The sequence below is a fragment of the Canis lupus genome, chromosome 19 (genome assembly GCF_048164855.1).
Source record: "Canis lupus baileyi chromosome 19, mCanLup2.hap1, whole genome shotgun sequence".
Classification (NCBI taxonomy): Eukaryota; Metazoa; Chordata; class Mammalia; order Carnivora; family Canidae; genus Canis; species Canis lupus.
In genome coordinates, this window is record NC_132856.1 from 47,356,107 (window position 1) to 47,383,980 (window position 27,874).

At 61.6% G+C, this 27,874-nt stretch overlaps 3 protein-coding genes and 1 long non-coding RNA gene across 15 annotated transcripts in view; 1 reads left to right on the top strand and 3 right to left on the bottom strand.

Annotated features, from left to right (window-relative positions):
• Nucleotides 1–14,145, top strand: part of CPAMD8 (C3 and PZP like alpha-2-macroglobulin domain containing 8) — a 77,263-nt gene extending 63,118 nt beyond the window's left edge. For 5 of the 9 annotated variants that reach the window (XM_072786846.1, XM_072786850.1, XM_072786848.1 and 2 more), the window contains 13 exons: nt 1,437–1,602; nt 2,522–2,608; nt 2,686–2,822; nt 3,222–3,377; nt 3,474–3,536; nt 4,233–4,417; nt 6,064–6,151; nt 7,001–7,075; nt 7,681–7,786; nt 7,875–7,985; nt 10,094–10,303; nt 10,963–11,086; nt 13,144–14,145. In XM_072786846.1, coding sequence (XP_072642947.1) covers nt 1,437–1,602; nt 2,522–2,608; nt 2,686–2,822; nt 3,222–3,377; nt 3,474–3,536; nt 4,233–4,417; nt 6,064–6,151; nt 7,001–7,075; nt 7,681–7,786; nt 7,875–7,985; nt 10,094–10,303; nt 10,963–11,086; nt 13,144–13,165 — 1,530 coding nt within the window. In that variant the 3' untranslated portion in view covers nt 13,166–14,145. Of the gene's footprint in view, nt 1–1,436; nt 1,603–2,521; nt 2,609–2,685; nt 2,823–3,221; nt 3,378–3,473; nt 3,537–4,164; nt 4,427–6,063; nt 6,152–7,000; nt 7,076–7,680; nt 7,787–7,874; nt 7,986–10,093; nt 10,304–10,962; nt 11,087–13,143 lie in introns of those variants that run through there. The other 4 variants (XR_012012186.1, XM_072786849.1, XR_012012188.1 and 1 more) reach the window with 4 other exon arrangements.
• Nucleotides 6,557–7,981, bottom strand: LOC140610602 (uncharacterized). 3 transcript variants are annotated; one of them, XR_012012191.1, is made up of 3 exons: nt 7,828–7,981; nt 6,983–7,171; nt 6,557–6,713 (listed from the first exon to the last, which is right to left on the bottom strand). It is a non-coding gene; the product is annotated as an uncharacterized lncRNA (long non-coding RNA). The 3 variants fall into 3 exon arrangements; XR_012012190.1 differs by having other exon boundaries at nt 6,983–7,181; nt 7,828–7,977; XR_012012192.1 differs by having other exon boundaries at nt 6,983–7,181; nt 7,701–7,840.
• A 1,094-nt stretch (nt 14,146–15,239) lies between the features above and the next one.
• On the bottom strand, nt 15,240–17,526 carry F2RL3 (F2R like thrombin or trypsin receptor 3). Its single transcript, XM_072786853.1, has 2 exons — nt 17,025–17,526; nt 15,240–16,731 (listed from the first exon to the last, which is right to left on the bottom strand). Exons 1-2 carry the CDS (start codon nt 17,278–17,280, stop codon nt 15,662–15,664), a joined length of 1,326 nt encoding a protein of 441 aa, XP_072642954.1. The 5' UTR covers nt 17,281–17,526; the 3' UTR covers nt 15,240–15,661.
• A 4,320-nt stretch (nt 17,527–21,846) lies between these two features.
• SIN3B (SIN3 transcription regulator family member B) overlaps nt 21,847–27,874 on the bottom strand; it is a 38,823-nt gene continuing 32,795 nt past the window's right edge. For both annotated transcript variants that reach the window (XM_072786860.1, XM_072786859.1), the window contains exons 15-19: nt 25,905–26,078; nt 25,554–25,646; nt 24,337–24,431; nt 23,897–24,101; nt 21,847–23,768 (exon numbers count right to left, since the gene is read on the bottom strand). In XM_072786860.1, the coding sequence (XP_072642961.1) occupies nt 23,538–23,768; nt 23,897–24,101; nt 24,337–24,431; nt 25,554–25,646; nt 25,905–26,078 (798 nt within the window). In that variant the 3' untranslated portion in view covers nt 21,847–23,537. The remainder of the gene's footprint in view (nt 23,769–23,896; nt 24,102–24,336; nt 24,432–25,553; nt 25,647–25,904; nt 26,079–27,874) is intronic.

Genomic DNA, 27,874 nt, shown 5'->3' on the forward strand with positions numbered 1-27,874 from the left:
CTCTGAGATTCAGGAGCCCGGGACCCTGAGCCTTCCTGAGGCGAGCCTCGCCCCCATCCTCTGGGCTATCTCAGCTAAATGGACATCCAGGTCGTTCTAACACTATGACGCGTTTAGAGCTGGGCCACGTGTGTCTTCTTCGTTCAGTGAAGCATTGGAAGGTCCCTACATCCTGGGCTAAGTGATGACCCCTGGATTCATGTCCGGGGCTGCCATAACCAGTGCCAGGCGGCTCCTTCTCTCACAGTTCTGGAGGCCAGAAGTCTGAAGTCAAGGTGTCAGCAAGGCTTAGAGCTCTGAAGGCTGGAAGGCAAGATGCTTCCAGGCCAGGCCTCTTCAGCTCCTGGGGGCTCCAGGCATGTCTAGTCTTATGGCTGTCACTCTGGTCTCTACATGGCCTTGTGCCTGCATCTCTGTGTCCGCTCTTCTTCTGAGGACCTTATCCTGACTGCGAGGTGTTGGGCTGGGCTGGTGTGGGCCTGGCCCGGGGTCCAGTGAACCTGCTGTCGGGCCTGGCACCGGTCCCGGGGAGGCACACGGTACCTCTCGACACCACGTGCTACGGGCAGTTTCCATACTTTGTCCTCAGTGGAGGATGGAAAGCTTGGGGAGAACATTCTTTCTGAGACCTTAGCAATTGCTATAGCAGGGTTATCTTTTTTTTTTTTTTAAGATTTATTTATTCATTCAGAGAGAGCTAGAGAGAGGCAGAGACACAGGCAGAGGGAGAAGCAGGCCCCATGCAGGAAGCCCGATGTGGGACTCGATCCTGGGTCTCCAGGATCACACCCCGGGCTGCAGGCGGCGCTAAACCGCTGCGCCACCGGGGCTGCCCTATAGCAGGGTTATCTTAACACCATGGTTCTGTCGGTGCTGACAGGGACACCATTGCTCATTTGCTAAATTCATTAATGCTTCTAATCACTCATTTTTCTCACTTAACCAATATTATTGGGCCACTTCTCTGAAAGAAGCTGTCACTGGACGGTGGACTCCGTTTCTGTCCTCCCAGTGGCTCACATTGGGGTTGGTGGGGGATGTGTGATCAGGGCTGGTGGACTTCCTGGAGGAGGCGACAATAGAGGCGAGGCCTGGAACATGAGGTGGGCCTGGGCAGGGGGTCTCAGAAGCCAGATGGGGTGGGTGGGACAGAGTGGTCAGGGCTCTGCCTACTTCCCCCTAGAACTTGTCTGAGTTGATCTGCTGAGCTCAGACTTCATTTGGAAAGAGTGGATACCAGCCTAAAAAAAGGGGGTGGGGGTTTTGAAAGCCAGGTCTGCAAGCCGTGAGAGCCCCCAGAGGGAGTCTCTCCCGGAGGGAGACAAAATGAGAGTCTGTGAGCCATCCAGTGCTCTCCCTAGGAGAATCTGCGGGTGGGCAGGTGGGGGGGGGACAGAACAGCCTCCCAGGGCTCCACTCCCCACCCCATCCTGCAGGAGGAGAGGAGCGCCATTGCCAGAGCGAGGCACTTCCTGGAGTCCAGTGCGCCCCTGGCCGTGGACCCCTACAGCAGCGCCCTGACCACCTACGCCCTGACCCTGCTCCGCAGCCCGGCAGCCCCCGCAGCGCTGCGGAAGCTCCGCAGCCTGGCCATCACCCAGGGTAGGGGGCCCCCACCTGCCACCCGTGAGGCCACTGTGGGGCCGACCCGCAGTGCACCCCAGTACACAGCTCTTGGACACATGCGTGACGCTAAGAGGCACCCTTTGCTCACTGTTTTGTTATTTGCTATTGTATCTCCTACCGACTCCATTTGATGAAGTGGCTTGAGCCCGAGGGTCATTTTTCTGCCCTGTGAGATAGGGGCTAACAAACCCCACCCCAGGGCCCCCACGCCTTCCATCACTGGGTAAGCCCTGCGAAGCCCTTTCCATCTTCAGTATGTGGGTCTCCCCGTGGACAGAATGACTATCCACTGGGTTTGGGGAGCCCCCGTGGCAGAGACTTCCCCGACTGAGCCCCCTCCCCACCCCACTCCTGGACCTCATCCCACTCCCTGCTCCCCACCTTCCCCAGAAGCTTCTTGGCTTATGATATCACCTGAGGAATGTTTTCATTGCTAAGATGAAGGAAAAACAAACAAACGTTAAGCCAAATTCTAAAACCACTCAATTGGCTACAGGATGTAGGAGTACCTGCTTGAGATCTTGGGCAGGAGCCCCGCTCTCTCTGTGGTCTGAGGGCCTTTTATCCCTCACGTGAGCTCAGAATCCTTGGAGGCTTTGCAATTAGCAAGTGGCTTCCTCGGTCCTGAGTGGGGACAGCTGGAGCCCCATCAAGACCCATCAGGAGGGAGGCCAAGGGTCAGGAGGGACTGGGTCTGTCATGTAGCTGTAGATGGGAAGACAGCCCCAAGGCCCTTCTTGCCCTGGCCCTCTGCCCCTGACACCCTCCTACTTTGGGGTCCACTTCCTCTCCCACAATGTGTCTTCTTGAGACCATAGGCACTGCTACTCAACCACGGGAGGCCAGGCCACACACTTGATTGGCTTGTGGCCCCTGACCTGTCCTGGCCCTACAGATGGGGTCACCCACTGGAGCCTGACGGGTTCCCGGGACGTAGACAAGGATGCATTCCTGAGCTTCAGTGATGGGGTCTCTCAGTCAGGTACTGGCTACCGGCTTTGGGTGCTGGGTGCTGGGTCCCAGCAGTGAAAGAGCCCCAACCAGCCTTGTCCATTGCAGTGGTCTCAGCCGAGGTGGAAATGACGGCCTATGCCCTGCTGACCTACACCCTCCTGGGTGATGTGGCCACAGCCCTGCCCGTGGTGAAGTGGCTGTCCCAGCAGCGGAATGCACTCGGAGGCTTCTCCTCTACTCAGGTGAGTTGAGCAGCGCCAGAGGAAGGGGCTCAGGTCCCAGTGGGGTCACTGAGGCCCAGGCTCAGGGCTCAGAGCTTGCCAGGAAGCCACTGCATGCTTCCCCTCCTGGGGCAGCCCCTTGGCGATATGGGACCCAAGGGAAGCCTGAGGGACAGATGCATCTGGCTCTGGGACAAGGACCCAGCGTCTGCCTCTGTGGAGGTGACTGCTTGTTGCCGGGGCCCCCAATCCATGGATGTCTGTACCAGATTGGCTCTCCATTCCAGCCCCATGGGTCTCTGGCCTTCAGAGAGGGTCCATGGTGCCCTCCCACTGGGGCCAGGCCTCCTAAGATGGGGGCACGGAGACTGGCGGCTGACCCGTCCCTGGGGCTGACAGCACCCCGTCACCTGTCCCCAGGACACGTGCGTGGCTCTGCAGGCCTTGGCAGAGTATGCCATCCTGTCCTATGCTGGCAGCATCAACCTCACTGTCTCCCTGGCTTCCACCAACTTGGACTACCAGGAGACTTTCGAATTGCACAGGGCCAACCAGAAGGTTCTGCAGACAGCGGCGGTGTGTATTCCTGGACCAGGGGCTGGGGGACCCTCCCTGCTGCCCACCCACCCTTGTGCATCTGCAGAGGGCATCATGGTGTCTTCTCTCTCTCAGATCCCCAGCCTCCCCACGGGGCTGTTCGTGAGCGCCAAGGGTGAAGGCTGCTGCCTGATGCAGGTGGGGCTGTAGGGCCGTCAGGAGCTCATTGGGGCTTCTGGAACCTGGGAATGCCCCGAGGGGCAGGCTGGAGGCTCCCAGCTCAGCGGGGGGCCAGGCTGAGAGAGCCCCTGGGGCAGACTCTCTGACCCCATAATGCAGCCCAGCCTGCCCAGGGCACGTGGCTGTGCCTCCTCTCGGGTATGGGCACCCCCCTCCCAAGAAAATGTTTGACCCTCAATCCAGTGGTCTCTGACCAAAAGCAGACGCCCTCGCCCACCCCCGGAGTCAGCCCAGTGCCTCCTGTTTCTTCTCCCTGCTGCTGTCTGGACTCAGCCTGGCCCTCCCTGCAGCCCCTTGGTCACCCAGCCCCGGCTTTAGCCGCACTCAGGGCCGGGGCAGGCTCGTCTTCTGGTCAGAGGGCAAGTCTCTGGAGACCCTGGAAGCCTCAGCTTCCCCAGGTGTAAAACGGGAGCCCAGACAACACGGTGGATCGGTGGGAGTGGCCTGGAGGCAGAGGGGCCTGGGCCTGACCTGCATGCAAAGGGGGTGACAGTCGTACCTACACTCGCTTGGGCGGCTGCAGGGTTGAATAATGTAATGGTAGTCCCCACGTCCGTCGTTGACGTCACTTTTGTCATCGTTCTAGCCGAGCCGCTGCCTCGCCCCTGCCCCAACCCCAGGTTCCTTAAGCCTCGGCCCTCCCACACCCCCCAGATCGATGTCACCTACCATGTGCCAGACCCGGTGGCCAAACCGGCCTTCCAGCTGTCCGTGAGCCTCCAGGAGCCCGAGGCCAAGCAGCGGCGGACCCCGGGTCCCGCCGCCTCCGCTGATGACGATGACCCAGCGGCCGACCAGCATCAGCAGGAGTACCAGGTCACCCTGGAGGTGTGCACCAGGTAAGGCCACCTCCCTGCTGGCCGAGGAGGGCCACATCCAAGGAGGACGGCCTCTCAGGACCAGGACAGGACGTTGGGCAGGTGCTCAGGGATGGTGTTTGGCGCCAGTCTGAGCCTCTGGATTGTGATGCGACCCGGCCGGGATGCCCGGGGCACTCCTGAGACCTCTACTGCACTTCCCGAGGCTGTGGCTGCTCCGGCCCTTGTGCTTCTTGTTATGGTCGCAAGATATCTCGGCAGCAACCGTCAGGGAACTTTGAAGAACAAGGTTCGTGTTACTCACTGGCCCTGGAGGTTACCGGGCATGCCCGGGGCCACACAGCGAGGTCACAGGTAGAAAGTCTGGAGGTGTGTGGGGCTTTGCCTTTTACTGGGCCAGAGGGTGGGGGCCTAGGGTTTCGCCAGTCCATTCTTATTGGCACATTTAAAAAGATAAGAGCAGGAATTAGGGAGCAGGAAGGGAAAAGCAGGTCGGTTATCTTGGTTACCCAGGGTTTCCTAAAAGGGGAACTCCCATGTGTGGGGGCGCCTGGCTCCTTGTCTAGCTGTTTCTCTGTAGCCATGTCACACAGCTGGCAATCTGTTTATCCAAGATGGATATCCTTGAAATGGATGCTTTTGCAATCAGATGCTTGCTGTCAGGCACTTACACTGCAGATGGTTTTTGAAATGAGGAGGGAGATGGAAGCTTCCAGATGGATGCAGCAGAGACCCCAGTGGCTGGTGAGGCAGGTGGCCCAGGTGGTGTGGTCCCTGCCTGATGCACCAGATCCAGGCCTCTTGGTTCTTTGACAGTGACCCTGGGACCAGGCCACAGAGGGTCCCCAGGGGGGCACAGGCAGCTGCCCGCAGAGGATGCTTATTGCCATGGTGATGATTTGGGAGCCCAAAGGTGGATGGTTGTCATGGCCTCCCAAGCCCATTGGAGCTGCCTGGGCCACCCTCCTCTACCGGGACCCTCAACCTGCCATCAACTGGGGTAGGGGCAGCAGGAAGCAGCCTGGCTGGCCCCAACTCTCTGGCCCCATCAGGCCTGCTGGAGACATCTGTTCCGCTTTCAGCTGTGTCAGAAAGAATCAGGATGTGCCATCCAGATATGGGCTTGCTCAGGCCACAGCCCCACCGGAAGCCTCCCCAGGAGCTGTGGCCACCACAGGCCCTCAGGCCCACAGTCTGCAGGCTCCTCTGTGAATGTCAGCCACCCTCCTTTGTCACCAGCACCTGGCACTGGGAGGGCCTGTCATGTAGCAGGCCCCAGAGGCCAGTCATGCCTACCTCATGTCATAGAAGGGGAAACTAGGGCTGGCTAGAGATGCCCAGTCACTTGGGCTCCCGTGGCCCCCATGGAGCTGCTTCCTGTGCTGGGGACATAGCATGGGGTTTGGGGCAAGCACGACCCAGAGTCAGTAGACCTGGGTCAGGCCCAGAACCCTCGGCCAAGCCTTCTCTTTCTGGTCTTAGAGTCTCAGCTGTGAAATAGGCCGACCGATGACCCGGCCAGCTGTGTGTGTACAGAGGGGCCACCCAGCCAGACCCGGGGTGGGCTCCCCCAGGACTTCAGCTGCTGGGACTGTGCATGTCACAGGGGGCCATGAATTCCACCACAGGGCTTGAGCTCGAGGGCCTGTCTCTCCTCTCGTTGAAAGGTGGCTGCATGCAGGGTCCTCCAATATGGCCGTCCTGGAGGTGCCTCTGCTCTCTGGCTTCCGGGTGGACATCGAGAGCCTGGAGCAGGTGAGGTGGCGCCGGCAGGCAGGAGCCAGGTGGGGTCTCCAGCGGACTGCCCTGTCCGGGTTGCAAATTCCCTGCTCTTTATAATTTATTTTTTTTATTCGGCAAAGTTGATGCCTTGGGGCTGGTCACCTGCTGGGGGGCAGGTGGGGGAGGAGGGAGTCAGCAAACATGGATGTGCTTTAGGGACAAGGTGGGGTGCCAGAGGGTACCCTCAGCCCTGGTTCTCCAGAAACTTGTCACTACCCCCAAACTCAAGAGAGACCCGTCCCATGTGGTGGGTGTGGTCTTGCCCAAGGCAGGAGAAGGTCTGCAGTGTGGGGAGAATAAAGCAGGAAAGGCAGGCCAGTCCTGGAGGGTGGAGGTGACCAGGGAGGTGGCGCAGAGCACCAGGGTAAGAAAGACCAGTACAGAGGCCGTGGGTTTATGTTTCCAAAACTATGAAGTCCCAGGCTGATGGCAGTTGAATGTTGCAGGTGAGGTAAAAGCAGGTGGCAGGGCTCAGCTGGGCACCTCGGATGTCACAGGGAGGCCTAGCCTAGGGCTAGGGCCAGATGGAGGGAGGCTACAGGAAGGGAAAGGGAGGGAAGGTGGGAGCTCAGGGTAGCTGTAACCAGCCTCGCATACCCTGTCCCGGGTGCTGGGTGGGCTGGCAGGGCCTGGGTAGCACTGACCCGTGGGGACTTGCTGGAGGGCCACAGCCAAGCCGCCGGCCTCTGGGGCCTTGGCTTCCTTCAGAACCTGGCCCACCTCCCCCTGACCAGTGTCGGCCCCACAGAGACTGGGGAGGAAGCAAGCGCTGGGGACAGAGGTGCTGGGTGGATGGACCCTGACCTCTGGCTTCCTCGCCAGCTGCTCTTTGACAAGCATTTCACGCTGAAGAGGTACGAGGTGGCTGGACGCAGAGTCCTCTTCTACTTTGATGAGGTACTACTGTCACTGGGGTGGGACTGGGCGCAGGGGTGGAGGCTTCTGCAGCAGCCGTGTTGGTGAGGGCGGAGCTGTCATGGCCCAGTGTGGTTCCTGCAACCATCTCATATGGTGAAAAAGAAACAGAGACAATAAATCCAGGCAGAGCCGGTACAGCTGGTAGCTTTGTGCCCCAGCCAGCTCACCTGGGTGGAAAAAATTGGGAGGGGATGGAATAGTATTCAGGTATAAAAAGGAGTGTATGTAGCACTGATGTGTGGGTGAACCTGAACACCAGACACAAAGGCTTCCTAGCGCATAATCCCATGTATATGAAAAGTCCAGAACAGGTGAATCCATAGAGACACACAGAGCAGGCTTGTGGTTGCCAGGGGCTGGGGGAGGGGAGGGTGGGAGTGAGGAGTGAAAGACCAGGTGTTCTAACACGTAGACTGGAAGGACCCACACAACTAAGTGGAATCAAGTTTCTGTTTTTCACGCCTCCTGGGTATCCTGAAAATCAGCCAGTTCTGGGCACATGCTTTGAGGCATAGTAGGGGCTGTCGCTCATCCCTGAACCTAGTGGCCCCAGCCAGGCCTGAGCCCGTCTGCTAACCCCACAGATCCCCAGCCGGTGCCTGACCTGCGTGCGGTTCCGCGCGCTGCGTGAGCATGTTGTGGGCAGGACGTCTGCGCTGCCCGTCTCTGTGTACGACTACTACGAGCCTGGTAGGCCCGCGCCCACCCGCACCCTCAGCTCAGTTCCTCACCTTGTCACCCCATCAGTTGGTCACTCCTCCCCTGCCTCGTCCCGCAGCGTTCGAAGCCACGCGGTTCTATAACGTCAGCTCGCGCAGTCCGCTTGCCCGGGAGCTGTGCGCTGGGCCCGCGTGCAACGAGGTGGAGCGCGCCCCGGCTCAGGGCCCCGGTGAGTGCGCGGGCTGCTGCCTCCCCTACCCCCAGCCACCGCGACCGCCCTTCGGGAGCTCAGGTGCGAGCGGGGGAGCGGGGTCTCCAGGCAGAGGACAGCTGGGTAAAGGAAGGAGGACAAGCTGGCTCATTCTGGGGACAGGGCCGAGGGGCTGTGGGCGGGCACCGAAGGGGGCGGGGCCGAGCGAGAGGGGGCGGGGCCGAGGGTCTGTGGGCGGGCACCGAAGGGGGCGGGGCCGAGGGTCTGTGGGCGGGCACCGAAGGGGGCGGGGCCGAGGGTCTGTGGGCGGGCACCGAAGGGGGCGGGGCCGAGGGTCTGTGGGCGGGCACCGAAGGGGGCGGGGCCGAGGGTCTGTGGGCGGGCACCGAAGGGGGCGGGGCCGAGGGTCTGTGGGCGGGCACCGAAGGGGGCGGGGCCGAGGGTCTGTGGGCGGGTACAGAAGGGGGCGGGGCCGAGGGTCTGTGGGCGGGCACCGAAGGGGGCGGGGCCGAGGGTCTGTGGGCGGGCACCGAAGGGGGCGGGGCCGAGGGTCTGTGGGCGGGTACAGAAGGGGGCGGGGCCGAGGGTCTGTGGGCGGGCACCGAAGGGGGCGGGGCCGAGGGTCTGTGGGCGGGTACAGAAGGGGGCGGGGCCGAGGGTCTGTGGGCGGGCACCGAAGGGGGCGGGGCCGAGGGTCTGTGGGCGGGCACCGAAGGAGCGGGGCGAGGGTCTGTGGGCGGGTACAGAAGGGGGCGGGGCCGAGGGTCTGTGGGCGGGCACCGAAGGGGGCGGGGCCGAGGGTCTGTGGGCGGGCACCGAAGGAGCGGGGCCGAGGGGCTGTGGGCGGGTACAGAAGGGGCGGGGCCGAGCGAGAGGGGCGGGGCCGAGGGGCTGGGGGCGGGCACCGAAGGAGCGGGGCGAGGGTCTGTGGGCGGGTACAGAAGGGGGCGGGGCCGAGGGTCTGTGGGCGGGCACCGAAGGGGGCGGGGCCGAGGGTCTGTGGGCGGGCACCGAAGGAGCGGGGCCGAGGGGCTGTGGGCGGGTACAGAAGGGGCGGGGCCGAGCGAGAGGGGCGGGGCCGAGGGGCTGGGGGCGGGCACCGAAGTGGGGCGGGGCCGAGGGTCTGTGGGCGGGTACAGAAGGGGGCGGGGCCGAGGGTCTGTGGGCGGGCACCGAAGGGGGCGGGGCCGAGGGTCTGTGGGCGGGCACCGAAGGAGCGGGGCGAGGGTCTGTGGGCGGGTACAGAAGGGGGCGGGGCCGAGGGTCTGTGGGCGGGCACCGAAGGGGGCGGGGCCGAGGGTCTGTGGGCGGGCACCGAAGGAGCGGGGCCGAGGGGCTGTGGGCGGGTACAGAAGGGGCGGGGCCGAGCGAGAGGGGCGGGGCCGAGGGGCTGGGGGCGGGCACCGAAGTGGGGCGGGGCCGAGGGTCTGTGGGCGGGTACAGAAGGGGGCGGGGCCGAGGGTCTGTGGGCGGGCACCGAAGGGGGCGGGGCCGAGGGTCTGTGGGCGGGCACCGAAGGAGCGGGGCCGAGGGGCTGTGGGCGGGTACAGAAGGGGCGGGGCCGAGCGAGAGGGGCGGGGCCGAGGGGCTGGGGGCGGGCACCGAAGTGGGGCGGGGCCGAGCGAGAGGGGCGGGGCCGAGGGGCTGGGGGCGGGCTTGTGGGGGCGGGGCCTAGAGGCGTGAAAGTGAGATGGGGAGAGGGCGGGGCCGAGCGGGGTGCGGGCGCCCAGAGCAGAACCCGTGGTGCCCCTTCCTTCGTCCACAAACCAGAGGTGTAGGGACTGCAGGGCCCTGGCCATGAGCTCCGAGGGTGGCCGCAGCAAAGGGCTGGGTGGGGCTGTGGGGATCCTTCAAAACCTTTTTATTTTTCAAACATACTTGAAATAGGTTTAGATTGCTTTGGTTGATAGCTTCAGTTGTTTTTGCAAGTACTGGGCAAATACTTGCATGAAATTCCAGCAGGTCAGGGCTCAGGGACTCCCAGTAACTGTCGAACACCAGTCGCCACCCTGTCGAAGGTAGTAGTCCCGCCCCAGGGACTTTCCTCCACTCCAGGCCTGGTGGGAAGCGCGGGCCAGGTGGGGATTGGGGTTCCGGAGACCCTGCCGACTTCACCTCGCCCCCAGGGTGGTCCCCGGGCGAGCGAGGTCCTGCGGCCGCCCCAGAGGAGGGGGCGAAGATTTTGCGCTGTGGCTGCGCCCGGGACTGTAGCGCCCGCGGGGACCCGGTGTGCGGCTCCAACGGTGTCGTCTACACCAGCGCCTGCCACCTGCAGGAAGCCGCCTGCCTAGGCCGCGCGAGATTGGAGCCTGCACCCCCTGGCCACTGTGCCCTCGGTGAGGACCCAGCTGGGTCTGGGACCCCAGCTCTCCCTGGATACAAATAATGCACCCCTCTCTTTATCACATCCTCCTCCTCTCCATCACCCCCTCCTCCTCCCCATCCCCACCTCCTCTGCCCCATCACCTCCTCCCATCACCTTCATCCTCCACCTCCCACCACCTCCTCCTCCCATCACCTTCTCTTCCCTGTCACCTTCTCCCTCCTGTCTAGTGTCACTCCGTCTCCCCTCCTCTCCTCTCCCCTCCTCTTCCCCCACTCCCTGACTGTCGCAGTCCTCCATTCCCTGTCTCTCCCTGATCCTAACAGAAGTGGCCCCTGCATCTCTCATCTCTGACTCTCTGTCTTTGGACTCAGGACTGTCACGCTCTGTTCCTTAGGCCTTGTGTCCTCTCCATCTCTGGTTCCTTGCATCAGGGTTTCTGCATCTCCTCAGTCTTGCTTGAGTCTCTCCCCATCCCCACCCCAAGTTTGTGCTTTTCTGGGACTACACATCTCTGAGCTCTGTGTCCCCTTCCCCCACCCTTGTAATCTCTCACCTCCTGCCTGTTGCTCTGGGCCATAGATCTCCTCTTTATGGTCTCTCTGGGCTATCTGCCATCCAGATGGTCCCCCTCCAGTGCCCTCCTACCGACTGAGCCCCCCTTCCTTCCAGAGCAGCTGACACCGGCCTCTGCGTCATACAGTTACGACTATGACCCAGTGCCCCCGGACTCTGGGCACCTGGCAGCCAGCCATGGCCATGAGGTGATGGACTTGGAGGGGGAGGCAGAGGACAGGTGAGAGCCAAGCCCCTCAATTCCCTCCCCCTACTGGCCCTGCACCTGACAGGAAGTGGGAGTGACCAATAGATGGGTCAGCCTGCAGGTTTCCAGGAACTAGGTAGGAGAGAGACAAGGTGATGGGGAGGAGGGGGAGGAGGAGGTGGTGATGAAGAGGATAGGGAGATGCACTACCTGTATCCAGGGAGAGCTGGGGTCCCAGAGGTCAGACCCAAGCTGAGTCCTTACCAAGGACACAGTGGCCAGGGGGCTGCAGGCTCCAGTCTCCCAGGGCCTAGGCAGGTGGCCCCCTGCAGGGATCTCTTCTCTCCTGACCCCATCCCCCACTGTCTGTCCAACACACATCAGAGAACAGCCTGTAGGAGCGCAGTGAGGCTGAGCCTTCCCAAGGACGCGACCCCAGGACAGACCTGTCTATGGGCTGCCCTGGGACCCTGTTAAAGAAATTATTCACGATGCTTGTTAAGATGGCAAGGAAGACTTTGTTCAAGGGAAGGGGCACTGGAGACCAATAGCAGGACCATGCGGTGGGGCCTTACAGTGGAGAGGAAGCCAGGACCCAGTTTGAATGGTACAAGAAAGAATGGAGATTTATAGTCAAGGACCAGCGTGGGGTCCATGAACGAAGAATTACTGACCGGAAACATCAGGGATGAAGGGAGAGTTCTGACTGACCCCACCTAACAGCATCCCCCCCCAAAAGGCAGGCCAGGGTGTCAGACAATGCCCCAGGGCTGGTGGGGAGGAGGGAGCTGACTGGATATGGAGGGTGACTAGGTATGGAGTGAGGCATTCCAGCCTAAGCCGACGTAGCAGGGGTCTTGCTGTAATTGGACAGTGCTGAGATGAATGAACCCCAAAGCCCAGAAGTGGAGACCTAGTCGAAAAAGAGGAGCCTGAGTGGCTTTTTTTTAAATTTATTTTTATTTATTTATGATAGACATAGAGAGAGATAGAGAGAGAGGCAGAGACACAGGCAGAGGGAGAGGGAGAAGCAGGCTCCATGCAGGGAGCCCGACGCAGGACTCGATCCCGGGACTCCAGGACCGCGCCCTGGGCCAAAGGCAGGCGCGAAACCACTGAGCCACCCAGGGATCCCCCTGAGTGGCTTTTGATCAGAGAATCTTTGTCACTCCAGGGAAGGGAAGGGGAAGTGGGTGGGAGACCAGAGAGCCCTGTGGGGTGAGGCTGGGAAATGGCTGCCGGGCAGACTTCCTGGAGGAGGCGAACTTTTCTAAGTTACAGCAAACTCAAGAGGTTTAAGCAACGGGTTGAGTTTATCAGCTCAGGTACGTGCCAGCTCCTGGGGCTTGCTGTACTGTCAGGCCTCAGACTGTGTCCCCCTAGGTCCTGCCTGCCTTGGCGGGTCTCCCCGACACATGTCCGTGGCAAAGGCAGGGTTTTGGCACACCCAGTGGGAATGCTTCCACGAGTGCCCACCAAAGTCCCGGAGGCTCAGGGCCACATCCTCCACACCAGGCACTAGGGCTCTTAGTCCGTGTGCGCTTAATATAATTATTGGTAGAGCTGGGCTAATGGCTCTGGTTTCAGTATTTGTTCTGTTTTGTCCTCCGTGGCTCCTTTTGTCTCTATTGAATATTTTTTTTAGGATTCCATTTCGATTCCACTCCGGGGATCACCATATATATCCCTTTTCAGTTGGTTGTTCATTTTTCACCACTGTCACAACTGACTCTGCAGTTCTCCCCTACGGGTGGCTTTGTGCCGTCACCGCCTTGGTCAAGATACAGACCGGCTGTCCCTTTACAGCCACGCCCACCCGGCCCCTCCCCGAGTGTCGTTGGGGAATGCTGTGGAAACGGGAGTCCTTTGGAGACTGGCTTTTCTCACTTGCCTCCCATCCGCGTTGTTGTGTGTACCAGAAGTGAACAACCTGTCCCATCGCCGTGCCTCGGTGGCAGTGGGCAGGGTCCTGAGGGTCCTCTTCAGGGGACATGCACCTGCCCCATGACGTGGAGGCAGCTCCAGCTGAGGGCACGCTGGCCCCCGGAAGGCCTGGCAGCCCACGGTGTCTTTCTCTTTTCTCTCTCCAGTCAGAGTGGCTTCTCTTCCTAATGCTCCAAGCAAGAGGACTTGATCTGGCTGCGTCCTGTCCCTGCCTGCCCCCCCGGAAGGGGGCCACTGAGGGGAGAGCTCCCTTGCCCCTCTGGTGGGCGGGCGGACCCCACTCCAGGTGACTCCAGCCTCCAAATGAACCTGATACACGGAACGCAGAGACCTGCCTCGATGGATGACAGGCCTCCTCCCAGCCTTCCCTCAACCAGGGGGTCGGCCTCGATCCCCCCACCTCCCCACCTGCACCTGGGACTGGCTGCACCCCTCCTCGGGCCAGAGCAGCTCCTGCTCCGGGGGCAGGGGTGGAATTCCTGGGAAGGACCTGCGGCCAAAGGCCTCTGTCAGCAACTTCCAAGTGAAATAGGCTGCCTTTCTCCAAAATGCAAAGGTCTGGCCCCCTTTGGGGCACCTGGCTGCTGAGCCCCTGGACCTAGACCTCAAATTGTCCCATAATGGTCACAGTCCCCACACACACCCCTCCCCATCTCACCGCAGGGGTCCCTGAATGTTTGGTCCTGACAGTGCCAGGCCCTTGGAGAGCCGCGGGCTCTGACAGAGGCGCCTTCAGCTTCCTGCCTCCAGGACTAGGTCGATACCCACCCCAGGGTATCACCCCCTGAGCCCCTGAGCTCCCGGGACCCCACACGGGGAACTGCCCTCTTCCAGCATCCTGGGAGGGAGCCCCAGCTCTGCACCCAGGCCTGCCTTCGTTGGGGGACCCTCCCACATTCCTCTTTGTAACCCTCAGGGGATGCCTGCCTCTCTTTGCTCCCGTGCGGCCTGTCTTCTCCCCTTCACGGTGGTATTTATTGCAGCCGGTGCTGCTCGTCTCTGACCTCCAGCCAGTGGGTCCCCAGTGTGCAGCGCCGGCCACTTTCCCGCGCCGCTCACCCCCACCAGCCTACAAGGGACAGTTCCTGGGCCCTGGGCCCGCTCCCTGCGGAGGCCGCTCCTATAATAAAAGCTCATTTCCAGAGTCACAGCCAGACTTTGGCCTCTGGGGGGGCAGCACTGAGGGCTGGAGCCCCTGCTCCTGTCAGGCCCCCAACACCTCTGTTCCCTGGTCTCCAGCTCAGCCTTTCAGAGCTGGGTGGGGAGGAACGTTTCGAACACCTGCACCCCAACCTAATCGCAGACTCCCATGCATTTGTAAGAAATGCTGCCAGGACAGAGAGGATCCCAGGTACCCCTTACCCAGCCTCCCCTGGAAGTAACCTCTTGGAAAATTCGTACATCATCAACCAGGCTCTTGACATGGGTATGCTTCGCTCTCCTAACACTTCCCCAGGCTCCTCGCGTGTGTCCTGGGGCTGCATGCCCCCTGGTTGGTTTTTCCCTAGACCAGATGCATATGGGCCCCATGGGGAAGCCAGGAACAGCCCCCACCTGCCTCTGCCTTGGGGGAACCTGCTTACTCCCACAGTTGATGCCCCTGTGGCTCCGGACAGAGTGCCCCATGCTGCTCTTCGGTGTGGAGGCAGTGGCTACCCTTCCCCCGGTGGTATCCCCCCAACCCCAATACACACTCCAGAACAGCTCAGAACCTGGTAAACAGCTGGGGTGGGGGTGGCAGGGCTGTAGCCCTCACCCCCAGGCCTTACCCGTCCACCCTCCAGATGCCCACCCACCTGGTCCTGGGGTGGTGGGAGACATTAACATCAAGAAAAGGATTCAGATCTCAGGTTGACGGGAAGAGGTGCCATCCTGCAGCCAGGGTGACAGCAAAAGACAATCCTGTAGATCCCCATGCCAGGCCGCACCAGGTTTTGGGGAGCAGATGAGGGCCTCCTCAGTGACTGTTCAGGAGATGCCCCAAACCCGGGAGCCTGTCCCGGAGCTAGGCCCTGGGCTTTGGGGAAGGAGGACTGCCGTCTAGCCTCCTGGCCACCTGGGCCATGACGGGGTGGGCAGCCGGAGCAGCCTCCCGGGTGGGGGTCCTGCAGCAGCTCTAGAGTGGCCTCGGCAACCCCTCTGCCCCACCTGGGACACGAGGGAGCTGGCCGGACCTGGGAATCTGCATTTAGCCCATATGTTAGTTTCTTGGCACTGCTGTAGCCAAATACCACAGAACAGGTGACTTAAGACAACAGAAATTTATTTCTCTGACAGTTCTGGAGGCCGGAAGCTTGAGATCAAGGCGTGGGCGGGGTTGGCATCTTCCGGGGGCTCTGAGGGAGCGAGGCTTGGGCGGTCGGTTTCTGGCGGCCTCTGGCCGGCGTCGTGTTCTCTGGCTGTGGCTGCGTCACCCCAATGTCCGCCTTCGTGGTCAGATGGCCTCCTTCCCGGTGTGTATGTGCGTCCTCTCCTTATAAGGACACTGGTCACAGCGGATTTAGGCTCTCCCCTCCTCCGGTGTGACCCAATTTCAACAGTACCTGCAAAGCCCCTATTTCACAGCAGCTCACCTTCAGGGCGTCCCTGTAGACAGGAACTGGGAGGGGACCCCGCTCGGCCCGTGCAACCCCCTCTCCGTCTGCCCCGCCTCCCGGGGGCCCGTCACACCAGCGAGGTGGAGCGGGTGCCGGTGCCCTGGGTGGCCCCGTCCCTGGAGGCCGCCGAGGCGCCCGGGGCCCAGCAGAGCAGCCTCTCCCGCACCTTGTCCCTGAACTCCGCGGACACGTAGTAGTAGATGAAGGGATCCACGCAGCTGTTGAGGGTGCTGAGCGCCAGGCTGGGCACGTAGGCCGCGTACAGGTCCCCCCAGGCGTCCGGGCCCGGGTCCGAGTAGTGCAGCAGCAGCAGCGTGTTGCTGGGGACGAAGAAGGCCAGGGCCGAGGCGAGCACCAGCGCCGTGAGCCCCAGCGCGTGGCCGTAGCGCGGGCCGCCGGCCGCCAGCGCGCACAGCGCGGCCGCGTAGCTCAGCAGCACGACGAGCAGCGGCACGAAGCAGCCGAGCACGGCCAGGCACAGGAAGGCGGGTCGCCAGTAGGAGGCCTGGGCGCCCGCGGGCAGCGCGTCGTGGCACAGCACGCGGGGCGGCCGCGCCAGCCGGAAGGTCTGCTGCTGCAGCGCCAGGGGCAGCGCCAGGGCGGCGGCCGCCAGCCAGGCCAGCGCGCAGAGCCCGGCGGCCAGGCGCCAGCCGCGCAGCGTGAGGGCTCGCAGCGGGTGCACCACGCCGAGGTAGCGGTCCAGGCTGATGGCCGCCAGCAGCAGCACCGAGCCGTACATGTGCCCGTAGAGCGCCGCCGTGGTGGCGCGGCAGGCCGCCTCGCCGAAGGGCCAGTGGCGGTCCTGCAGGTGGTAGGCGATGCGCAGCGGCAGCGTCAAGGCCAGCAGCAGGTCGGCGGCCGCCAGGTTCATGAGCAGCGTGGTGGAGGGCAGCCGCGGCACCCGCGTGGCCAGCACCCAGAGCGCCAGGCCGTTGGCCGGCAGCCCCACCAGCAGCGCCAGCCCGTACACGGCGGGCACCAGCCTCGTGGCCACCCAGCCCAGCAGCAGGGCGCGGGAGCTTTCTGGGATCTCCAAGATCTCGCTGTTGTTAGCCCAGGGCTGGCCGGGGAAGCTGCGCAGGTGGGGCGAGTGAGGGGTCCCCTCCTGGGGCCCGCTCAGGGGCCCCACTGTGCCATCTGGGGGAAAGGGGATCGAGGCGTTGAGAGTCCGGTTGTCACCCCCGTTTCCCCCACCACCACCACCCCGCCGGTCCCTCCCACTGCGGGATGCTGCTCCCTGGGGGCTCCGGTCCAGGCTCCAGCTCTCAGGAGCCCCCAGCCTGGTGAGTCAGAGCTGGACAGACACCCCCAGCCCTGGCACCGGGCTGGGTTGGAGGACTGCCCCCTCCCAGCCAGTTCCCTGTCTCCCACTCATCAACTCTAGGCCTCCCTCCAGCCCCCAGACAAGGCCCAAGGGCATGCACCATTACCTCCCCCTGTGCTCCCCATCTCGTCATAGGTGAGGGGGCTCTGGCTGTCGTCCTCCAGGTTGAACCCCATAACCAGAGGCCAGAGCAGCACCAAGGCCCACATGCTGCCAAGGCTGCTCTGGGCTGGGGCCGGCTGACCTAGGGCTTCCTGCCTGGCTGGACCCCCACCCCCAGCTTCCTGAGTGCCAGTGGAGGATTGGACAGGCCCCAGTGAGATAAACCAGTCCCTGCCCCCACAAGCCTGTGACAGGCCCATGGTGTGGCCTGAGGAAGCCTGGTGGCCAGAGTCACTTGGTTTCAAAAACAGGGTCCCAGTGCTGGGCCGGCAAGATGGGGGAGGAAATTCCCCACCCTCAGCCTCTGTCTAGCCCAGAAAGCCTCTCCCGGCTGAGTGGCTGCTTCCTGCTACCCGGTCATGTGTGCAGTCCCCGTTCCCAGGACAGCCCTGCAGGTCACGTCCCCAGGCAAGGGCTCTGCACCCTTCCTGCAGCCCCCCGCCCCCCCCCCCCCCGCCCATCCCTGTCTGTGGCTGGCTGGACCAGAGCCCTGCCTCCAAGTCAGAGGTCAGAGCAGGTGAGTGGTCCTCCCCCCTCCCCAGACACCCGGGTCCTCTGTGGGGGCTGCCCCGCCTTATTGCGACTATCCTGGGGAGCAGAGAGGAGCCCAGCTTCGGCCTCCTTCTGGGTCTTGAGGCCCCTTCTGCTCCCCTCCTGGCTCCATCCGCAGCCTGGGGCTCCCGGGAACGGTCAAGGCCAGAACTCAGCCTGAGAGTGGTGGCCAGGCCAGCCCGGGAGAGAGGGCCCCTGAGCCACCCACCCTCCTCTCGCCCCTCCTTGTCCCTGCACTCAGATGCGGGCCCACCTTGCAGGTGAAAAAATTCAGAGGGGCTCGCGGGGGAGGGGGAGGGTCCTCCTCTCTTCTGCACACAGTCCCCCCTGATGCCCCTCCAGGGAGAGGCCTCCGCCGTGCTCCGCTCCACGCTGGGGGGTCTCGACCTGTGTGGTCAGGCTGCTGCTGCTGCTGGGGTGGGGGGGGTGTCTGAGAGCAGGAGAACCCCGAGGCAGCGGTAGGGGGGCAAGGAAGAAGAAATGAACCAGGGGTGGGAGAAGGGCAGCGATGCGGCCTGTCCTGGTGCTGGGAACCCTAATCTAGCCACACACTCGAGGTCACGGGGACCAGCCAGGAAGTGACCGAGCAGTCCCGGACGGCGTCGGCGCAGCTGAGGGTGAGATGCCAAGGTCCCGGCCCCCAGCCCAGGGTGGGGGACCCAGGCCCAGACAGTTCCGGCGGGGACAGGGTCTTAGCCGGGAGTCTCCCGTTTCCGGACTGTTTCCACCGGCACCGGTGACAAATTCAGCCACGCGTGTGTCTCGGCAGGCACCTCGTGACAGAGGTCCCTCTGAGCTCACAGGGAAACCCAGATGGGGACCCCCTGCTGCCCTCCAGGAGCAGGACGGGGAACCTGTGCAGGGGCGGCTGGGGGGCTGGCGGCTGGGCGACTCTGGGGGAGGCTGGTTGGACTCAGGAGTCGATGTCTGGGGAGGGATGGGGAGGCGGGTGGGGGGGGCACGCGGGCAGGAAGTCACTTGTTGGGGGGGCGGGTATTCTCCGCAGGGCGGAGGCGGGGTTGTGTATCCCCAGCCCCATCACAGAAACAACCCTGTGCCAGCAGGAGGGGGCAGCCCCCCCCCAGGATGTGTGGGGCGCCCTGCCGCGCCAGGGGCTTTCTGGAGGATGCTGAGGGCAGCCGCCTTTGGCGAGAGGGACTTGGGTGCCTACCGTTCGTGTGCTTTTGTGTACTGTTGGGATTTTTCTGTGTCATCTGTCACTATCCGTAAAAACCTCACTTTTTTGTTTATTATTTATTTAGCTCCACGCCCAGCATGGAGCCCAATGCGGGGCTTGAACTTACTACCCTGAGATCAAGACCTGAGCCACCCAGGTGCCCCCCGAAACTCACATTTTAGAAAAGCCCTGGGTAGCTGAGTCGGTTGAGCATCTGCCTTCGGCTCAAGTCATGATCCCAGGGTCCTGGGATCGAGTCCCTCTTCGGGATCCCGGCTCAGCGGGGAGGTTGCTTCTCCCTCTTCCTCTGCCCCTCCTCTCTGCTCGTGCTCTCTCTCAATCTCTTTCTCTCAAATAAATCTTTTTTTAAAAATTAAAAAGGCAGGATAGCAGCTTTAAAAAGGAAAGAAAATCTGGGGCGCCTGGGTGGCTCAGTGGTGGAGCGTCTGCTTTTGGCTCCGGGCGTGATCTGGGGGGTCCTGGGATCGAGTCCGGCGTCGGGCTCCCTGCATGGAGCCTGCTTCTCCCTCTGCCTGTGTCCCTGACTCTCTCTCAATCTCTGTCTCTCATGAATAAATAAATAAAACCTTTAAAAAAGTAAAAAAATAAAAAGGAAGAAGAATCTGATTGAAGCTATTCTACAGCATGGGTGATGCTGAGTGAGATAAGCTGCCAAGAAAGCATCGATACTATGTGACCCCACTAAGATGAGGTCCCTCGACGTGGTCCGATTCTCAGAGCCAGCGAGTAGGCAGTGGGTGCAGGTGCGAGGGGCCGGGGGAGGAGCGGGGGCGTCTGTGTTTTATGGGGACAAGAGTTCCCAGTTTGGGAAGACGGGGAAGTTCTGGAGAGGGACGGTGGGGATGGTTGCATAACCACGTGGATGTACTTACAGCCACTGAACTGGACACTTAAAATGGCTCAATTTTATGTGTATTTTAACTGAATTAAAAAGTTATTTAGGGATCCCTGGGTGGCGCAGCGGTTTAGCGCCTGCCTTTGGCCCAGGGCGCGATCCTGGAGACCCGGGATCGAATCCCACGTCGGGCTTCCGGTGCATGGAGCCTGCTTCTCCCTCTGCCTGTGTCTCTGCCTCTCTCTCTCTCTGTGTGTGACTATCATAAATAAATAAAAATTTAAAAAAAAACTTATTTAAAATGATGGGGGGGAGGGGAAGGGCAATCTGATCTGAGCAGATGGTCCTGGACCTGGATTCCCAAAGCCGGCAGCCCCACCTGGCCCGCCCAGGAGCCCCCGCAGCCCATGCTGGCCCACCTCGAGGTCTCCAGTGGACGATGGAGGTCGGTGCGTCAGTGAGAGATGCCTCACGTCCAACGCAACAGCTCTCGGGGCACCATCTTCGTGGAAAGTGTGATCCCTTTATGCTGTACTTTGAAGGCAGATGGGCACGCACAACCGCGTGTCTGCCTTATTCCCGGGCTGGGCCTCAGCCTGTGGGCAGGGACATTAACCCACCTCCGGCCCAGAGGAGGGTGCCCTGACCACGCCTCACCAGGCTCCAGGGGTTGGGGTCTGGCGCTCTCAGCCCCAGATGCCCCTGGGACCACAGTCCAAGCTGCACCATCATACCATGCCCTGGCGCTTGGGCACACAAGAGCTGCCATTCAGATCTCAAGCCCACACCCCCGGCCCCGGCCCTCGGGCCCTCAGCCTTCTACCCCGAGGTCCTACGCCCCCAGGCCCCACCCCGCCCTCCTGAGACCGCCTTCGGGTCAACTTGCTTTTCAGAACAATCGGCCTCCTCCTCAGCCAGGACATCAGGTGTAAAGCTTATACCTTGTGAAATAGCCATTGAGACAAACCCTTCACAAATAGCAGAAGAGATAAATAGATGCTCATCAGGCCCCCCTGGAAAGCCTCCCCCCCAGGTATCACCCGCCTGCTCCCTCTCCTCTCGGGGAAGGAGGAGGGAAGGGAGGCGCAGGGCGGCGAGGTCGGAGGGCTGCTTTGTTCATCAGCGCTGTTCATCAGGGCGCGATCGCCTGCTGCAGACAGCGCCTGAACAACGGGCCCCGAGGATCTGGTGCCTCCACGAGTCCGGGGAGGGCAGGCTGGTCCCCTGCTCCGCGCCTCACCAGGCTGCAGGCTGTGTCCACAGGGCCAGGTCCTCACCCGCACGGGTCACAACCCCTTCCCAACACGGCCAGCAGGAGACCCTCCCTCCTGTTTCTCCTGCGGACCCTGACCCCAGCCACAGGCCCCGCCAACTCCAGGGACCCTGTGTCCTTCCCGGAAGCTGCTGCAGCAGCTGCCAGGGCCCGCGCCCCAGGACACCCCTCCCAGAGCTTCCAACCGGAAGGCCCGACTGCGGGCACCCAGGGCCCTGGGACCCATCCTCGACGTGGGCTCGAGGCAAGGAGGCATCTGGGGTAGCACTGAGCCTCATTCGCCAAACTCCCGGGAGCCCTGATCCTCTGGAGGGGGAGGCGTGCGGCACCATGTGTGTGTGGGGTGCATGGCGAGGGGGTTGCTGGAAGGCAGCAACGGCCACTTGGGAAGAGGGCCGCATCCAGGAGAGGACAGGCCAGGTGGGCAGCAGTCTCAGCTCTGGGACCTGGCCCGGGAGGGTGAGGCCCAGCAGTGGGCGCCGGGGGTGAGTTAGGGGGGAGGCCAGATAGGAGCCCCAAGGGCTTATCCGCTAAGAGGACCCTAAGAGCTGTGGTCTCCCACTACCCTGGAGGCGGGGCCGGATGGGAGCAGGCCCAGGTGAGCTGGGGTGGGGGGGTACAGAGTGATGACAAAGTCTCTGGAGGTGTGTTGAGAGGAGAGGGGAGCCCGGGGGTGGGAAAGATCCCGTGCTGGGCAGGTAGAGAAAGCTCAGAGCCAACACCATTTTTTTCCCAAGCACAACACTTAAAACACCTCTCCTGAGCTGGGAATGAACATTCCAGAAAACTGGATGGGACGGCATCCTTGGGGAAACAGGACCCTCCTGTGGAGGTGCAGGATGGCCGCGAGGGGGCGCAGGTGCAGACAACCCCTGGGGGCCCCTGTAATGACCAAGAGGACTTCAGAGTTAGGTCAATATTTAGTTTTTAACTTTAATGTGCAAATAAATAGAAAAGGAAAAACTACATTCAAAACAGCTGCAAAGGAAGTACAAGCCCCAGAACAGAAATTCTTCAAAAACAGAAGAGACGCTCCCTAGAAGCATGCAGGGCGGGGCTCAGTGGGGTGTGGCCCGCACCCCAGGGCCGCACCGAGGCACGGAAGGGGCCACGGGCTCCGGAGGATGGCGCTGGGAGGGTCTGGTTCAGGAATTCCGGTAAGTTCCCTTCTTATAAAACAAGGATGTGGACAAAGTGCCTGGTACACTTGAGCAAACATGGGCTAGAAGACCCTGGGCAGGGCACACTGGCCCTGGAATCGCCCAGACCCCGAGTCAAAGGCTTTGCAAACCTTGAGTTCCACAGGTAACTTCTAGAAACACATCTCCAATCCCCAGAACTGCATATTTGGCACAGCTCAGTTTTGGGAGGGTGAGGGCTGCTGCTGGGCAGAAAGGAGGCCGCACGGGGATGGTTCTGGAGCCCCTGTTGGTTGACCCCCTTCTGATGGTGCCAGGAGCCCGGCCAGGACTTTTCATGGTGCAGGAATTCTAGAGAGCTGGTCCCCAGCCCAGACTGCTTGGCATTCTTGGCACAGAAAGCCTCTGTAGGGCAGTCGCCTCAGCCCCTCATGCCTGTCCCCTGTCCAGGTGGTGGCTCTAGGAATGGCAACGTCAAGGGCAGACCTGCAGAGTCCCACGAAGAGGGCTCTCAACTGCCCAAGGAACCGTGGGACTTGGCTGCTGCAGAAGTTACAACCACTAGGAGAGCTTATGAATAAATACTTGTGTGCATATATATATTTCTAGAATGTCCTTCTTAGGTACATGGCCGCACCCCTGGCCCCCCCGCCAGTGTGGGGCCACTCGAGCTCCAAGGGAGTTTCAGGCTGAGCCCCCTCCCCTCGGGAGCTCGGAGTGTGGCTGCCATGTCAACACAGGGTTTGGAGTCCCATTTCTTCCAGGGTGGGGCCTCCCATGCCACATCCTGACACCAAAGCAGAATCTCAACAGTTTGGCCCAAAGGGCTCCTCCTGCTTTCAAAGTGACCAAGGACCCCACGCATTAGCAGGGCCACGCCCATGCCCAAACTATCAGATGCAGGCATGGTCCCAGCTTGGGAAATTTCCAGAAGCTTTTAGAACCATTCAGGAAGGACAAGCTTTTCAAGCAGATCCCCCAGGCCCGACTCCTTCGATGTTGGGGTCTCTTGAATGCCGACCCCCTCCCCCACACATGCCCCCCAACGCGCAGTTCATCACGGACTTTTCCAGACACTGCACAAAAGGACCAGTGGTGCCCTCACCTAGGGATTTGGCACGTGTGATGAAAGCGGCCCAGCAGGTGCATAAAGGCCATCACTTGCTCCTCGGCCAGCGTGTTGATCCTCCCCCTTCCAGCAAGGAGCGAGCCCCGAGTTCAAGTGCAGGAAGGGGTCAGGTTTGGCACGGGATAAACCCAAAGGAAGCAGGGAAGCCGAAAGGGATGGTAGCACAGGGCCACAAGCCGACACAACCCTATCCTCTAGAGCTCGCAGCCTGTAGCAGCAAGGCTGGGGGACACTGTGCTCCCCTCAGGTTGTTCATGAGAAGGCCCCGATGCACATCTGGGCCAGGGAAGTGGCTGCACCAAACCGCGCGTCATGGCGCCCACCGAGGGAGTCAGGGCGAGGCTGGGCGGCGGCTGTACTGCACTCGGTAGCGGGTCACAGGCAGGCCGTGCACGTGTGCCGTCTCACAGAGGGTCTTGCAGGGCACCATGTCCTCGTCCTCCTCGCCCATCAGCCAGTCCTGCACCAGGCCAGCCGCCTCCACTGTCACGTTGTCCTCCAGCCAGCGGCCATGCCACTCCTCAAAGTGCTGGTGGTGGCGCAGCAGGACCAGTGGTTGTACCTGCAGAAGGGGGTGGGGAGGGGAGTCAGGGCAGCCCCAGATAGCCGTGGGCCGGATCCTGGGGGGAAAAAGGGTGCACACCACTCCCAGACAGCCGTGGCTCCCAGGCCCCGGGCAGAGAGGGGCACCTGCTTGGCCCGGCAGAGGGTCCCACGGCGGTACATGTAGTCCTCGGAGTTGACGATGAACATCATCTTGTGGGTGCTGAGCTTGAAGCGACAGTCCACGTTGCAGGCGCTCTCGACCCCGACCAGCCGCTTCCAGGAGCTCTTGGCCTCGCCGCGCAGGGCACGCACCTGCTCACACTGCCACCTGCGGAACTTCTTGAGGTTCCTGGAGGCGAGAGGAGGATCTGCAGACTGGGAAATCCTCACAGCCCGTAAACGCCGGGAAGACGGCTGACTTCCCCGGGGTCAGACAAATGCAGACCGATGTGGTGGAAACCACTACCCTACCCCTTTGGCCAGCAACACGGGGAAAACCAGTCAGGCCCTGGTGCTGGGCCCTGCTGCTGCCGGTGGTGGGAGCGGGTCCCCCGGGAAGGAACCACATCTGGGGGTCCTCTTACCTTTGCAGGAACACGGGCTTCAGGAGAAAGCCCTCGGTGGGCGAGCTGGATGCCCCCTCGGTCCCCACATACTGCTCCACATACCGAGCCAGGTGCTGTGGGGACATGGGGAGACAGGCCCGTGTCATTGGAGGCACCAGCCTCTCACCTGGGACCCTGAGCTCAGGGGCTCCCAGGGATTTCATCCTCAGTTTCCCAAAGCATCGGGAGGGTGGCAGCTACTGAGGAGCCACCAGATGGCAGCAGCTCTGGCTGAAGCACTTGCCCAGAGCCACAAGGTAGACAGCTGTGGCATTTCACACTTGGGTGGATAAGCACACCTGCTATATGACATCCTCTCTGCACCCGTCACGTGACAAGCTCCCCCAGGGAGCGGGGCCTTCACACAGAGGAGCTGGATCCGAGGAGCGGCAGGGACAGGCCAGGCAGGAGTTGGGGATGAGCAGAAGGCAGGGCTTGCAGGGGCTGCTCAGGTCAGGGGTGAGCATGGTCTGCCGTGTCCAAGTGACCCTCCCTCTGTTCACCACCTTCTAAAAGCCACAGGCTCCTCCAGACTCAAGCCTCACAAAACCACATTTGCTGGAAACTTCTGGAAGGAGCAGGGTGTACAGACCCCCACCTACACTTGTCTGGGAAAGCATCTGCTGTTGGGAAGCCCTGAGGCCCACAGGGAAGGATTCCACAAGGGGACCCCCACTGGCTGCAGTAGTGGGGAGGGCCCTACTCTGTGAAGGAGGCTAGGGGCTTAGAGGCACCGGGATACCAAGTGGAATGTGCATCTAGAGTGTGGGCCAGGGGGTTTCTCCTGGTGACCAGGGACTGGGATCCAGGGCTCTGGGCTTCAGGCACGGGGAGTACAGGGCCACACGCCACAGGGTCGGAGTGACCATGCAGGCCATGGGCTCAAGGGGGATGACAGTGTTTGCAGCAGGTGGGAGGAGCCAGGAAGAGGGTTTTGGGGAAGGATGGCCTGGCTCTCACCTGCCTTCCTGCCCTGGACATGCACACTGGCTCCTGATGGGGCATGTGCAGTGGCCATCCCCTCTCAGGCTTCCAAGAAGGTCAGGCTGTGACTGAGGCCTCGCTGGGTGGACAGTTGCAGCCGGTGCCTGGCCAGTGTGTGCACAAGGCTTTTGGGGGGCCCGGGGGGCCCCACGGTGCTGCCCGTGGCTGCCCCTAACCCCCACGATGTGTTCAAGGTGGACTGTGGTTCTCACCTGGACCTCCACAGGGTCCTCTGTCTGCGCCTCTTCGGTGTCTAGAAGCTCGATGGTCATGATCACTTGCCCTTTGCGCTGGAGGAACATCACCTGGGGAGGAAGGGGGATGAACAGGCTGAAGCCCCGAACGAGGCTGCACGGTCATCTAGGACTGCCTTCCCCAGCTGCCAGGGGCCCAGTAAGAGAAGTCTGTGCTATCGGGTAGGCTAGCAGCCAAGTCAAGGCCCAGCGCCAGCCCCAGCCCCAGCCCGCCTCCCGGGCCGGGGCAAAGCAGCCAGTTGTCCCCCGTCGTGGGTGTCCTCCTTGCAGCCCCGGCCCCGCGTGGGGCAGAGCGTGGCCACCCTTTACCTTGAAGCAGTTCTCATCAGCCATGCACCGCTCAGCCTTCCACTGGTAGCTGGTCTCCCTGGCAGCGCGGACGCAGCGGGAGGACAGGTTCCCCCCTGCAGCACCTCGCTTCTTCTCGTTCAGGTAGAGCTCCACCACCTTCAGACAGACGTCGTCACTCACGAGGTGGTGCAGCTGGCAGGGAGGGAGAGCCAGTGGGCGCGTGGCGTCTGTGTGTCCCCAGGGAGTGAGGCACAGCTGCCGCCACCTCCCGTTGGGACCCCCCTCATCCCCAGACGAGGCCAGCAATGTCCACGAGGTGGGCATGAAGGCCAGGGTCCAACGGCTGTGCCAGGCAGCCTCCGCATGCTGGCTGCAGACCACACCGGACAAGATCGAAAACCAACCCAGAGCAAGCCAGCCCAGACCAGCAAGCGCTGCCTCGGTGTGAAAAGCACTAAGGTAGTGAATAAAACGAGCCAAAATGGGGATGGTAATTATCCCAAGGTGGTGCCATGGCAAGTAATTCTTCCCTCAGTGTTCTGCTACGGACACAATGAATTCTTGTGAGCCCTATCAACATACTCAAAACCTCCAGATTTAGGAAGAATAAGGGAAGTAGTGGCCAGTGAGGAGTTGGTGCCCCAGGCACCAGCCGTGGGGGTTCCAGGCCTCGGGGCCTTCCCCACGCGCAGCTTTGTTGGGTAGATATAACACGTGGCCGCGTGTAAATCTCACCCGGTAAGTAAGACCCCAGTAAACACACCGGCTGCTACTACTGACCAGAAGAAAGGCTAATCAAACAGGGGAAAGAGGCAAAGAGCACCAATATGGCCTCAAAGCCTTCTGATGGCCCTGTGAGCATGTGCCCTGCTGGCAGGTGGGAGGTCGGGGCCTGGGGTCCTGTCCTTATGGGGCTTCAGCTAAATATCTCCATTTTTCTTGCTCCTTTTCTTTTCCTTTTTTTTTTAAAAAAACAAAATAAAACAAAAAAACACAAAAAACAAAAAACGAAGAAACAAGTTCTATAGGAGACATTTGGGGACAAGGGAATTAAAAAAAAAACATGTTCATCAGAGTATCCGATCTGGTCCAACCCTCTGGGTGCTATTGATGAGGCTGCTGTCCCCAGAACTGGGCCCCACTGGGGGCAGACTGGATGGCCAGCCCTATAATGGCCTGTTCACAGGGCCCTGTGTGCCTGCTTCCAGAACACTTGTTCACACAGGCCATGACTACAGATGGTGATAGGTAGGGACAGAGAGCTGGCCTGGCACACAGAGGGACATGGGGAGATGGCCAAACACAAAAGGGTTAGGGTCTCAGAGCACACCTGTCAGGGAGGAGGATTCCTAGCAGCCAGAAGATGCAGAGCTTCCCACTCCCCAGTGGGGAAAAGGTGGTGGGCTCCACAGGGGAAGGGCCAACTGGCACAGATGGGCTCTCCACAACCTAGGATGTCCAAACAGCCACAGAGGGATCCAAAGACACCCACCCTATGAGCCGTCAGGGAAACCAACCACAACACAACCCCACCACCAGCCAGACCCATGAGGGAGGAGAGGCCACCAATCCTGAGCCACGGGAGCCCCACCCCAGGCACAGATGGCAACCTCCAGGGATCAAAGAGGGGCTCATTCCCTGCAAGGCTTCCTGGGGGGAGGGATGGGGGCCACAGGGATCTCGGCAGAGGACCCCACACAATCCCACGGTCTGGGTGTGGCCAGGCACGCTATGGGCTTGCAATGGTGCACAGCTCCAAACCGGGGGCTCTCGGTGCCAGAGACCAGGCCGTGGGTGCCTGCATGCAGGGAGGGCTATCTGTGAAGACCCGAGCTGCACGCTTGGGCATGCTTCTGTGTGTGTTTCTGCTTCGATGGGAAGCTTGTAAAGCCTGAAAGGAAATGCCATTTCTAGCAACTGTATCTGGGTGAGAGGGTCAGGACACTACTCTTACCTCAGCTTTTTTGCTTTGTGGGGAATAGCCTTAC